At 51.1% G+C, this 12,750-nt stretch overlaps 3 protein-coding genes across 5 annotated transcripts; all 3 read right to left on the bottom strand.

Annotated features, from left to right (window-relative positions):
• Positions 1-294: 294 nt before the first annotated feature.
• On the bottom strand, positions 295-1,361 carry LOC101074160 (uncharacterized). Its single transcript, XM_029843837.1, has 3 exons — positions 1,344-1,361; positions 636-1,205; positions 295-562 (listed from the first exon to the last, which is right to left on the bottom strand). Exons 1-3 carry the CDS (start codon positions 1,344-1,346, stop codon positions 440-442), a joined length of 696 nt encoding a protein of 231 aa, XP_029699697.1. The 5' UTR covers positions 1,347-1,361; the 3' UTR covers positions 295-439.
• A 947-nt stretch (positions 1,362-2,308) lies between these two features.
• On the bottom strand, positions 2,309-5,758 carry LOC101075052 (aldehyde dehydrogenase, dimeric NADP-preferring-like). The gene is made up of 10 exons (XM_003977778.3): positions 5,538-5,758; positions 4,875-5,053; positions 4,565-4,796; positions 4,378-4,463; positions 4,011-4,219; positions 3,738-3,855; positions 3,416-3,557; positions 3,136-3,302; positions 2,967-3,066; positions 2,309-2,872 (listed from the first exon to the last, which is right to left on the bottom strand). Exons 2-10 carry the CDS (start codon positions 5,028-5,030, stop codon positions 2,559-2,561), a joined length of 1,524 nt encoding a protein of 507 aa, XP_003977827.1. The 5' UTR covers positions 5,031-5,053; positions 5,538-5,758; the 3' UTR covers positions 2,309-2,558.
• Positions 5,759-6,015: 257 nt separating this feature from the next.
• On the bottom strand, positions 6,016-12,527 carry LOC101075274 (fatty aldehyde dehydrogenase-like). Of its 3 annotated transcripts, none has more exons than XM_011618976.2 (11): positions 12,393-12,527; positions 11,678-11,839; positions 8,663-8,894; positions 8,204-8,289; positions 7,917-8,125; positions 7,725-7,842; positions 7,452-7,593; positions 7,146-7,312; positions 6,969-7,068; positions 6,656-6,894; positions 6,016-6,239 (listed from the first exon to the last, which is right to left on the bottom strand). In XM_011618976.2, exons 2-11 carry the CDS (start codon positions 11,837-11,839, stop codon positions 6,225-6,227), a joined length of 1,470 nt encoding a protein of 489 aa, XP_011617278.1. In that variant the 5' UTR covers positions 12,393-12,527; the 3' UTR covers positions 6,016-6,224. The 3 variants fall into 3 exon arrangements, with proteins under 3 accessions (XP_011617278.1, XP_029699696.1, XP_011617279.1); XM_029843836.1 differs by having other exon boundaries at positions 11,678-11,844; positions 12,393-12,486; XM_011618977.2 differs by lacking the exon at positions 12,393-12,527 and adding an exon at positions 11,926-12,353.
• Positions 12,528-12,750: the final 223 nt, after the last annotated feature.

Genomic DNA, 12,750 nt, shown 5'->3' with positions numbered 1-12,750 from the left:
GCAAATAGAGCGACGTGTGGTTAAAGGGAGCTGATCTTGGGCTCGTAGGTCCTCCATGTCCCCGTTTAGAATCCTACCTGGATACAGGGTTAAAGGCCACCAAGGTATTTTATACTTTTATTTCCTGCACTGTGTGTGTGTGTGTGTGTAATTTTGTTGAACAACACTTGTTAGCTAGGGTTCGACCCCATGTCAGATCCTGAATACATGCGTTATTTTACAACCAGAGCTCCTGAAGGCAACAGGTAATGTGCAATTCAGCATCTTTTAAAAATAAAAAATTAAATGACTTCATTTTGCTTAGAACACCGATTTAATGAGACTCTCCAAGCAGGAGGCCACAGAGACAGTTTGTAAAAGGTTTTATTGCCGTTTTTCTGTTGCACTTGAGCCGGGTCGTTTGCCGTGTGCACTAAAGTAGTTGTGGGTCCAGAGGGAGTCACCTCAGGTAGTGGCACTCCAGACTGATGACGGCGCTCTGGCTCCGGATGATGGGCGTTCTGTCGGCCTTCCTGGGATTGTAGATGAGCTTGAAGGCGTAGACGAAGGTGTTCTCCTTCATCTAAGGAGAAGGAGAGAGCAGGTTAGCTCCTGATGGCACCAGGAGACGGGCAGGAAGTGGAGAACGTCCTCACCTCCAGCGTGCTGCCGCAGCCGTGCAGCTCAGACTCAAAGGCCAGAACATGAGCCCAGTCGTCCACCTCAGTGGGAGAACAGCCACCAAGCGTCAGCTCCTCTGGCTTCACCAGTTTCCCCGTTCCCATCAGGTCCTGCTTCACCTCCACCTGGATCTTGCTCGACCCGCACCTCACAGCCAGGCGGTCGGTCTTCACCGACTGCCGCTGAACCAGATGAGGGACGTTTTCGAGCAGATCCACCAGACCTTCTGGGAGCTTCCGGGGGAGCTTCCCAGCTGCGGGACGGATCCAATTGCCCTGGGGGTTCCCCGTGTTCCGAGCAGGCTGCCTGGAGTGGTCTCTCTCAGGGCTTGCTGCACCCACCGCCATGTCCGCCATCAAAGCAGGTTTCTTCACGCCGCCATCCCAGAAGGTTGGAACAACCACGTTGAGGACACGAGCGTTGCTAAGGCTGAGACACGCCGCCACAACGCCCCAAACAATCAGCTGCCTGGCCTCCATCACCGCTGACACCTGAGGGCCCTGCAGCCCTTTTAAGGCCGCTGACTCCGCCCACTCCACCGGCACCTGAAACCATGTGTGGAGGTGCGGATGCACCAGCTGCCGTCAATAATGTGCAATCAAGCTCATCAAAAGAACGTGAGCAATGTTGCAACTCTTTCATATTCTCAAGGCTGGGGGGGGACAAAGGGGCAGAGCCGTTACCATAGCAACGGCAAGCGCCTGGCACTAACAGCTCGCAGGATTTCGTAATTTACCCGAGGCTGAAAGGTAAATTGGCAGTAAGAAGAAACATTCTTGTAGTAATTTTCCTGCCTCTGATGACTGATCAGCCGATGCTGAGCTGGCACCTGAAGGCACCGTGGTCACAAGCGTGTGTTCTGTCAGCCTGCTTCGGGCAGCAATAGATCACACTTGACACAAATAAAGAAAACGATCAGTCAAGTCTTCCATTAGAATGTAAATTGGAAGTGATGAAAACTGACACTAATGAGGTGCCAGCACAGTAGCGAGTACTCACAACCAACCCTGCGATTCTCTTCTGTTCCTGTTAATTTAAAGCACACTAGAAATACAGGTCAAGATTGTGCCACGTCTACGTTCCGTTCATAGTCCAATTTACCTGGTAAAAATAAATAAAATCAATTGAAACACGTGGTGGATCCGATAGATCGTTCCTTGGATTTGTGACAGCTCGCCCCCTGGTGGTCTGGCGAGGTTGCGCAAGGCTTTCAAGTCTGCATATGAGTATGAAACGCAAATACACAATTATTCACAGGATTTTCAAGCGGTTTATTTGTTAAAAGCGTCACGCATGTAGCTACGATGCAGGACACTTGGACTCACAAAACTAAGACGACCAATCTGTCCGTTTGGGAAGGATAATCTGCTCAAAGGTTACAAATGGAGGCCCAACTTGGCCCAAATTACAGCGGGACTTCCTGAGGCCATTATAGCTGATAACTTTCTTTACTTCTCCCGAATTTAAATATTCCCAGTTCTTGTAAACCGAGTGTTGGTATTAAAGTTGATGATATTAATCCCGATGGTCTCTTCTTCTCTTTACTAGATTTAGGATCTTCCATTACTATCTGCTGCCACCTGCTGGTTGAGTACAAAACTGTTTTCAAACTAAAGCTGGATTAACGGGGCAAAATAACGACAGAAAATACTGGAATATATAAAACATTTTATTAGCAAAATACATTTATGATTTATCTTCGCAAAGCTGTAAGTAGATTATGTATGTTGTTTAATTTTGTTGGTATTTCCCCAGTTTTTGTTGCTTTGTTGGTCAGTTTTTGAACAACCGTTAGCTCAAAAGGTTTAAGATATTTTTAGAATTCACATATCTGGAAACCACCCAGGCTCTGCGTCTTTGCAGCAGGAGCGTATGTCTTTGTGGTTCCCCCACAGTGTTTAGTAGTAAAAGCCTCTCCAGAACCAGCAGGTGCAGTTGAGGCCTGAAGCGACGAGCAGGACGATCAGCAGCGTGATGAGCAGGCCTAGACACAGAATGGTGGCCACGACGGCCCACACCAGCGTCTTCTTGGACATGTCGATTAGAGGAGACGTGAGAGCCATGCGAGCCCTGCGAGCTCGCCGGCGGTCTTGTGGAGGGTAGCGGGACAAGTTGATGTTCTCCATGCCCAGAGAGCGGACCAGACACGCCCTGTGGTGGCTCAGCTGGTCAAAGGTGTGTTTACCGTGGTAACGGCCCATACCGCTCTGACCTGGAGGGGACATAAAGCAGAGGTCTGAAACCCACCTGACTCTGGAGTGTATTTGTGGCCCAAACCAGGCAGGGATGCACGCGCTGAGTCTCACCAACGCCGCCGAAGGGCAGCGAGCAGAGCGTGTAGTGCATCAGCACATCGTTGACCGTCACTCCTCCGCTCGATGTCTCCTCGATCATCCTTTTCACCGCCTGAGAGACGGGACAGAAACGCTGACAAGTCGAAACGCGTCCAAACCACGCGTGTGGTATTGTTCTCACCTTCTTGTCGGAGCAGAAGAGGTAGAGCGCCAGAGGCTTCTCCCTCTCGTTGATGAATCGGATGGCCTCGTCCATGTCGCTCACGGTCACGATAGGCAGCAGGGGGCCGAAGATCTCCTCCTGCATCAGCCGGGAGTGTGGGGGCACGTCCTTTAGCACAGTTGGAGCTGCAGCAATAAATCCAAAACAACACAAAGTTTAAGAAGCTTCAGGGATGCCCAAACCCCGTCCCTGAGGGCTACAATCCAGCACCCTTCTGGGTTTTTTTGTAGTTTCCTACCGATGTAGCGCTGTGAGGCGTCGCTCTGTCCTCCCACCACGGCGGTGTAACCCTCCATCAGCCCCATGATTCTGTTGAAATGACGCCGGCTGATGATGCGGCCGTAGTCCGGCGAGGATTTGGGATCGGGGCCGTAAAATTCCTGGGATGGGTCAGAGGGTGTGAGTTTGACCTGTGACTTATTTAGAGACACGACAACAACCAGAGTACCGCATTCACGTCCGAGGCTTCGCCGCTGCGTAACCGGGAGAATCAGAAACCCAAACTGAGGAGTCGAGACAGACCTGAGGCCGGTTAAAAGTGCAGTGAGCTACTCCTTTACCAGCAGAGTCTGTCGGATGCACTCCACCACTCGGCCCTGGATGCAGGGTTCACACAGGATGTAGTCCGGGGCGATGCACGTCTGGCCGCAGTTGGCAAACTTCCCCCAGGTGATGCGCCTGTACACACACGAGCACGTCACCGTGTGGGGGAGATTTTTCAAGCAAACTGAAGAAATGACTAGATTTCTATATATTATGGAAGTTCTTCTATATGCCCTTAATTGCTGAACATTTTTTAACGAACTGTGTGTACGCAGCATCATCTCTGTTACCGGCAGGCCACTCGGATGTTACAGTCCTTATCGATGTAGCAGGGGCTCTTCCCCCCCAGCTCCAGGGTCACCGGGGTGAGGTGGCGAGCCGCGGCCTCCATCACCAGCCTCCCCACCGCGCCGCTGCCAGTGTAGAAGATGTGGTCAAACCTGAGCCTCAGCAGCTCCTGAGTCTCGGACGCTCCCCCCGTCACCACCGGGTACAGGTCCTGAAGCAGAGAGAGAGATCATCAATAAGGACGGACGGAACGACGCCGAGACGTCTCTGACCGGGTCCGGGTGACGTTAGCACGCGCTGATACAGCAGTCTCTATTAGATCTGCTGACTGTCACTGACGCCATCAACAATAGCGGCTGGTGTTCAGACCTTGTCCAGATAGTGGGGCAGCAGAGATCGGAGGAGGACGGAGGAGGACTCGCTGAGCTCGGATGGCTTCACCACAGCTGCGTTCCCTGCGGAGCCGCAACACAAATCGTATAATCGCCGACCCATCGTTGTGCTTGGACGATTCACTTCTATTAAACAGACAACAGCGATTTATATTTATCCCTACCGGCAGCGATGGCTCCCACCAGGGGGAGGAGGGTAACAGCCCAGGGGTAGTTCCAGGCCCCAATAATGAGCACCACTCCCAGTGGCTCCAGCTGGATGTAGGCCTCGTCTGATATGGTGAGGAGGTTCTTCTCCACTGGCCTCGGTGCCGCCCATTCTGAGAGTTTCTCTATCGCCAGTTTGATCTCATTTTCGATGCTTATCAGCTCCAACAGTGGAGTGTCGTACTGGCTCTGGACAAAATAATGAATTATATTCAACACAGCGTAAGATCAGTACAACCACCACAGGGCGCCCACGTGTCCACGCACCCTGTTGAGGTCCTCTTTGAGGGCGGAGGAGATGTCCGTCTCCTTCTCGGTGATCATCTTCTGCAGCGCGTGGAGCTGCTGCAGCCTGAACTCCACGGCTCGCGTCCTGCCGCTCAGGAAGGCCTCCCTGGCCCGCTGCAGGGCCTGCCGCTCCATGTAAACAGCCGGTCAAGAGCAGCCTGGAGAGGTGGAAACAGCCGGTCGCCTTCAACTATCCGAATGTTAGTTAACGTGTTCGCGGAAATAAAAATAAAGCGCAACAGAAATGGCCAACCTGAGGCACGTATGCACCCACTGACCTCCCCGGTTGAAGAGTAAAGCAGTAAAATTCCCTTTAGAATGACCCGTGAAAGATAAAAGCTGATAAAGTCTTTGTAATTGGCCCAATATGAAAGTTATCTGATAAGGAGCCATAAGTGGAGGCAGATCTCTGACTTAAACAGGGATAAACATGGCTGGGGCTCCAAATAAACTCAATAAACAAGACAGTCACACCAGATGCTTATAAAGGTTTATGTAGGGGAGCAGCGGCACGGTTGCATGTTGATGTGTTTATTGCTGCACAGGTTCAGCACAAACACTCATTATGATCCATTCTTTAAAGATTAATCAAATATTGAATGACCTGAGCGCCGATGAGCAGCAGGTAAAGAGTTGACTGACCTCTGTGGGGGTCCAAACGCATCCAGTGGGTTCTCCGAAGGCTTCCGCTCAATCGGCCCGCGCCGCTCCAACCCCACAGCCGCTCAAATGTCCGACACGCCGGCTGACTCTCATTCCACGCCAGGCTGCGCCGGGATCATTTTCCTGGGTGTTTGCTCGCTCGCTGTGACCACCAGCTCTGCTCTGACCGCCTCAGACACCCACAGCCTTGATAACACCAGACCCCGCCCCCCCCCGGCTCCACCACACCCCCCTTAGACTCACCCACTCAGATAAACACACCAGTCCATGCTTGTGCTATGCTAAATTATCTCTGTGCTTCTGCCTTTACAGCCTTTTGTTGAGCTAATTTTTTACCGGCGGGGGTCAATGTATGCCGACGTACCGGCCGCCGTTGCCAGGTCGTAAATATGAGCACGGCGTTGGCAGAGTGATCAGAAACTAAAGGGCAAGGCCACAAACGCACTGACAAAGAGGCTTCACAAGGATGGAATTCATTTTTATAAAGCCATTTAAAAGGCCAGTAAAGTAGCAGCATTACATGTAACGGACAGGAAATGTCTGACGTAACACATTTTTTTAATTGCCTACTTTGGTGAGACATGTTATGGACCCGGGGGAAGGCTGGAGTCCACCCACACCTGCACTGGTTTCCTCCCAGTTCAACCAGCTGCTCCTCGGCTTCACTCACCTCAGGAACCTCTGCAAGAAACGGCGATTTTCGAGTTTAGATTGAGCGGCGGGCGACAGCAGGGCAGCACGTGCTGTCAACAAAGGTGCTGGGACGGGACAAAACAAAGGGGGCTATTTAGCAGAAAAGACTGCAGCATGCTGGGTAATTAAAGAGCAGAGGGCAGATGAGGGGGCAGATTTCCAGGACAACACCCTGCTTTGTCTGCAGGGGACAAAGCCATTGTTGTGTGAGGTCACAGGCATGTGGGATTGTGGGTATGCGGAGTGGTGGGTACTCATATGTTGGGTAAGTGCGTTTGTATACTAATGTTCTCACACACACACGCCCTTTTCGTGAAGCTCACACCCTTCCTGACATAAACAGGAAAAACATAAACATAAACATCAGTGAGGTGCCAGTATATGTCAATGTTTATGTCCCGTACCTGCACCACAAACGCAGCTAAGCCGATGAACGTCGCCATCAGGGCCACGCGCTGCAGCCTGCACACGTTGACCTGCTGCAGCAGGAAGAAGCGGGCCCAGCCCAGCTTCTTGGCGGTGTGAGGCGGGTAACGCATGGAGTTGACCCTCTCCATCTTCAGCTGCTTGATCAGGCAGCTGCGCAGGTGGCTGAGCTGGTCGAAGGTGTGCCGGCCGTGGTAGCTGCCCATGCCGCTGTTCCCTGAACACGCCATGGCGTGAGTCAGGTGTATCAAGAGCAACAGAGGAGGTCAGGTGAAACTATCCGCCACTCACCGACTCCTCCGAAAGGCAGGGCGTTGACAGTGAAGTGCACCAGACAGTCGTTGGCCAGGAAGGCTCCACTGGACGTCTCCGCTATCAGGCGCTTTATCAGCTGTCAATCAATCACCTCTGAATGTGAGGGAGAACAACAAAACGGCCAAAATGTCTGCTGCCTGCCGACCTGTTTACCTTGTTTTGGTTGGAGAAGACGTACACAACCAGAGGTTTTTCTCTGTCATTGATGAACCGGATGGCCTCGTCCACGCCGCTCACGTTGACGATGGGCAGCAGAGGCCCGAAAATCTCCTCCTTCATCACCTTAGATTCTGCTGTCACATCTTTTAGCACAGTCGGGGCTGCAAGAAAACAGCCGAAAGGGGGGGGGTGTCTTTAAAAAGCGACTAGACGCACATAGATATTATATATTGATCTTTTTACAGCAGGATGAGGTGGTAATGGAGCGGCACCAGCACTTCAGATGTGTAAAGAATTTACCAATATAGCACTCAGATTCATCGCTGTCGCCGCCAACAGCAACCTTGCCCCCCCCCATCAGAGCCACGAGCCTCTTAAAGTGCTGCTGGTTGATGATACGTCCATAGTCATCGAAGGTCTTCGGGTTGTCTGTGTAAAATTCCTGTGATGAGATGTGAAAAAGGGGAAAAAAGAAATATTTCCCAAGGCTGCTGGTGATCTTATAAATCCAGTAGCAACAGTTCAAGCCTAATGGTGAAAGCACCCCCCCCCCCCACAACATTAAGCACCAACCTTGATGTTCTTGGTTATTTCCTCTATGACTCGGCTCTGGATGGAGGGTTCACAGAGGACGTAGTCAGGGGCAATACACGTCTGGCCGCAATTAACGAACTTTCCCCAAGTGATTCGACTGTCAGTGGCAAGAAATAAAGTAAGAAATTTGACATGAGTCGTTTACAGTCCTGGTTTATAGTTCACGCTGACCGGCACGCCACAGCGATGTCACAGTCCTTATCGATGTAGCAGGGGCTCTTCCCTCCCAGCTCCAGGGTCACGGGGGTGAGGTGGAGAGCTGCCGCCTCCATCACCAGTTTGCCCACCGTGCTGCTGCCGGTGTAGAAGATGTGGTCAAACCTCTGCTTCAGCAGCTCCTGAGTCTCAGACACCCCACCCGTCACCACTGGGTATAGATCCTACGGAGGACAACGGGCAATGTTAAAAGCTCCTCAAATGTGCTGATAACACAAACAAAATCAAAGAAAGGAGTGCACCTTGTCCAAATAGAGTGGTAGAAGTTCCTCCATGACCTTAGAGGAGTGCAAGCTGACCTCAGACGGCTTTATTACTGCTGCATTACCTGGAAGTTGGACAAGAAGTGTATCCTTTAGTGGGAAAACAGCGCCATCTAGTGGCACCGCGGTGGACTACAGCATTTACTTGGGCCAGAAGTTTCTTCTGCTGCAACATGTATCACATGCTCACATTAAGACTTCTTTAACCTAGTCACATTACTAATGGCACTGCCTTTCAGCTATTCCTTCCTGTCACAGCAGAGCCCTCAGTTTACGCTTAATTATGCTTTTCAGTTCTCAGTACACAGGTAGAATATGTCATCTGTAGATCCGCAGACCACAGACACCTGAATTGTAGTTGATTAAACATTACTAGCTGCACTAATTACCAATAGAACCAACAACAAATGCGTGTGGATGCAAGGGTGCACTTAGTACCGGCAGCAATAGCTCCAACCAGTGGCTGGAGGGTAACAGCCCAGGGGTAGTTCCATGCACCGATGATGAGCACCACTCCCAGTGGCTCCGGCTGGATGTAAACCTCGTCTGACATGGTGAGGAGGTTCTTCTCCACGGGCCGAGGAGCCGCCCACTCCGCTAGCTTCCCCACAGCCAGGTTGATCTCTGCCTCTAATCCCATAGTCTCAAACAGCTCCGTCCCGTGTTCACTCTGAAAACAGAAGCAAATATTCATCGCCGTGGTTCAGGCAGGTCTCCATGCTGGAACAGTATTCTTATAGATTAGATTAGATTAGATTCAACTTTATTGTTATTGCACATGTACAGGTACAGAGCAACAAAATGCAGTTTAGCATCTAACCAGAAGTGCAAAAGAAGCAGCAAGTGAGGATAATAACTTAATAAATACAGTATGTGCGGTTATTTTTACAATCGTTTACCGGGTTGTGCTATAAACATATTTTACTAGTTCAACAGGGACACCGCTCTGGGGAAGAAGCTGTTCCTCAGTCTACTGGTCCGAGTCCTGAGGGTTCTGTAGCGCCTCCCGGAGGGCAGGAGGGAAAATAGTCTGTGGGGGGGGGGGGGAGCGGGGGGGGAGGAGTCCTTGAGTATGCTGCGTGCTCGATGCAGGCAGCGCTTCCTCTGGACGTCTCCGATGGCAGGGAGTGTAGTCCTTGTGATGCGTTGGGCAGTTTTCACCACCCTCTGCAAGGCCTTGTGCTCAGCGATAGTGCAGCTTCCATACCAGACTGACACGCAGTTGGTCAGGATGCTTTCTATCGCACAGCGATAGAAGTTCACCAGGACAGCCGAGGATAGCTGGTTCTTCCTCAGTGTCCTCAGGAAGAAGAGGCGCTGGTGAGCCTTCTTGATGATGCTGGAGGTGTTTGTGGTCCAGGACAGGTCCTCTGAGATGTGGGTCCCCAGGAACTTGAAGCTGGAGACACGCTCGACGGCCATCCCGTTGATGTGGATGGGGTCCTGTGTGCCTCCTCTTGCCTTCCTGAAGTCCACGATGAGCTCCTTGGTCTTGCTGGTGTTGAGGACCAAGTTATTGTTGGCGCACCATGTGGTCAGGCGCTCTACCTCCTCTCTGTAGGCTGTCTCGTCGTTGTTGCTGATGAGACCGATCACCGTTGTGTCATCTGCAAACTTGATGATGGAGTTGGATCCATGTACAGGTCTGCAGTCGTGGGTGAATAGAGAGTAGAGGAACGGGCTCAGCACACAGCCTTGTGGCACACCGGTGCTGAGTGTGATGGTGGTGGAGCGGCTGTGACCTGACCTAACACGCTGTGGTCTGTCGGTCAGGAAGTCCAGAGTCCAGTTGCAGAGGGAGGGGTTGATGCCCAGGTCTCCAAGTTTGGTGATCAGCTTGGAGGGGACGACGGTGTTGAAAGCTGAGCTGAAGTCAGCAAACAGCAATCGTGCATAAGTGTTCGTGTTGTCCAGGTGTGTGAGCACAGAGTGCAGTGCTATGGAGGCTGCATCATCTATGCTCCTGTTGCTGCGGTAGGCAAACTGGTGTGGATCGAGTGTGGTTGGGAGGCGGTCCTTCAGGTGAGCCAGGACCAGCCGCTCGAAGCACTTCATGATGATGGGGGTGAGTGCTACCGGGCGGTAGTCATTGAGGCAGGTTGGTCTGGAATGCTTCGGAACTGGGACGATAGTTGTGGCCTTGAAGCAAGACGGGACCACTGCGTGGGCGAGGGACAGATTGAAGATGTCCGTAAAAATCCCGGCGAGCTGTTCTGCGCATGCCCTGAGCACACGTCCAGGGATGCCATCAGGACCAGCAGCCTTGCGTGGGTTGATCCGGCTGAGGGCTGTGTAGACGGCGGTAGATGATAGTGTGATGGGTTGGTGGTCTGCTGGGAGAGGGGTCCTAGTGGCAGTGTCCTTGTCGTCCTTTTCGAAGCGAGCATAGAAGGTATTAAGCTTGTTCAGGAAGGTGGTGTCCATGACTGTGGGGCTGGAGTTGTTGGGTTTGTAGTCGGTGATGGCCTGGATGCCTTGCCACATACGCCTGGGGTCAGAGCTGGAAAAGTGACCCTCAATCTTGCGTTTGTAGGTGTGCTTGGCCTTTTTGATGCCCCTCCTCAGGTTAGCCCTGGCTGTGCTGTAGGCCTGGGCTTCTCCTGATCTGAAGGCAGTGTTGCGCGCCTTCAGCAGGAGCCGCACCTCCTTGTTCATCCATGGCTTCTGATTGGGGTATGTGGTGTCGGTGTGTGTGTGTGAGCCACAGCTGCCCTGGGGCGTAAACATACTCCAGTCCGTGTGTTGAAACCTGTCCTGGAGTACGGAGTCTGCTCCCGCCGGCCACACCTTGATGGTCTTCATTGATGGCCTGACGCGGTTGATGAGGGGTGAGTACTTGGGGGTGAGGAACAAAGAAAGGTGGTCTGATTGTGGGGAGGGGTGTTGCCGTATAGGCACCAGCCATGTTTGTGTAGACATGGTCCAGAGTTTTGTTTCCTCTTGTATTGCAGGAAACATGTTGGTGGAATTTTGGAAGCACAGTTTTTAAGTTTGAATGATTGAAGTCACCCGCAACAATAAATGCAGCCTCCGGGTGGGCGGACTGTTGTTGGCTAATAGCCGCATGAAGTTCATTCATCGCAAGAGTGGCATTAGCATCCGGGGGATGCTGTTATAAATGTTTATAAATGTTTCTTGCCAACCATCACTTAAAAAACAGAACGTCCTGTATTTAGAAAGAAAAGGACGTGTCCCTGACTGAGGTAAAAAGAGACACACTCTGTCCCACATTATCTTGGTAATCAAAAACAGTCTGACAGTTATAAATGGGATTAATGAATGATGGGGTGCTTAGTAAGTACATTTTTTACAGCAGCCCCCTCACACAAAAACCCAAACCTTTCCAAAACAATAAAGGAAAGAAAAAATCACCTGTCGGATTGGCCCCTGGCGACCCTTCTGCCAGGTGACCTTCAACACTTTCCCACATTTCTCCTGGAGTTGCCAACTCACCCTTCCCAGGTCTTTTTTGACAGCCGCTGCAATGTCCTTCCTTCTCTCAGTGACGAAGCGCAGCAGATTCTTCAGCTGCTGGAGCCTGAACTCCAGAGGTTTGGTCTTCCCTGTCTGGAAGGTCCTCCTGGCCCGCAGCACAGCCAGCTCTTCCCGCGACATCTCGAATGAAAGTTAAACAGGCGTCAGCTGCAATTTCTAGAATTTGGAATTCAATTAACCTTGGCCACTATAGTTGCATTCTTCACCTTTGCATGCAAAAGTTGATAACGATTGAATCCAGTGCGCACAGACCTTGTAATTTGCAACAACACGCGGTTAACCTGCAGCCTCTAACAACTTATTCTGAGATAAGCAATTGTTTTGTCTTGGAGAACCTGCAAAATGTCTCCCGGAATGGACCGTTAACGCTCCCATATAAAAGGATACGATGCACGCATGCGCAGTAGGTTTTCCCCTTTAACCAGCACGAATGCAAAACTTGGTCAAGTGTCGCCTCAGTCAGCTACTTGTGTGTTATTAACGCGTCGTGGCTTGTAGTTATGAGTTAGTTACGCAACTAAAGTGGACCGGCAGCCGCAGCAGGAGCTAGCTTTAGCTTGGTGGCTAATACCAGATGTTAGTTACGCACCAAAACATGGGCTATTATATAGGAAATACAGCAGTTATGAAAGTCACGAAAGAGGTCCAAAATAAAGAAAACACAAGGCCAAACCTTTCAAAGGAAGTTGTCGTCTCTGTAATATTGTTTCTTATGGTACAGGAATAGATGGCAGCTAGGCTAACCAGTTATAAAGTTAGCTGATCCGGCATAAATGTCTTCAGCGATTGGCTTGGGCTTGTGTCAATCATACAGGCGAACCAATCAGAGAACAGATTCAAACAAGCTCCTCCTACCAAAACAAAAACAATATCCTCGGGGCGCGTGCAGTCCTCCAGGATGTCGACAAGCCTTGTTACGAATTAGGCTTCTAATATAATAATAAAGCATTTATAGAGGAGGTCATCACAAATATGAACGAATGCTCTATTGTGATTGATTCGTTTGCCATCTATTCTTGTAAACGCACTTG

Source organism: Takifugu rubripes, chromosome 11 (assembly GCF_901000725.2).
Source record: "Takifugu rubripes chromosome 11, fTakRub1.2, whole genome shotgun sequence".
Classification (NCBI taxonomy): Eukaryota; Metazoa; Chordata; class Actinopteri; order Tetraodontiformes; family Tetraodontidae; genus Takifugu; species Takifugu rubripes.
This window is presented reverse-complemented; position numbering and strand designations above follow the sequence as displayed.

Coding starts and splice junctions, on each gene's coding strand:
- LOC101075274 (XM_011618976.2), bottom strand. CDS start 11,839: ATGTCGCGGGAAGAGCTGGCTGTGCTGCGGGCCAGGAGGACCTTCCAG. Junction 8,290..8,662: donor GGTTGGAGCTATTGCTGCCG/GTACTAAGTGCA, acceptor TCCAACTTCCAG/GTAATGCAGCAGTAATAAAG. Junction 7,313..7,451: donor TGAATCTGAGTGCTATATTG/GTAAATTCTTTA, acceptor GTTTTCTTGCAG/CCCCGACTGTGCTAAAAGAT.
- LOC101074160 (XM_029843837.1), bottom strand. Junction 563..635: donor GCTGCGGCAGCACGCTGGAG/GTGAGGACGTTC, acceptor CCTTCTCCTTAG/ATGAAGGAGAACACCTTCGT.
- LOC101075052 (XM_003977778.3), bottom strand. CDS start 5,030: ATGGAGCGGCAGGCCCTGCAGCGGGCCAGGGAGGCCTTCCTGAGCGGC. Junction 3,856..4,010: donor AACATCCGAGTGGCCTGCCG/GTAACAGAGATG, acceptor GTGTGTGTACAG/GCGCATCACCTGGGGGAAGT. Junction 3,067..3,135: donor TCTTCTGCTCCGACAAGAAG/GTGAGAACAATA, acceptor CCCGTCTCTCAG/GCGGTGAAAAGGATGATCGA.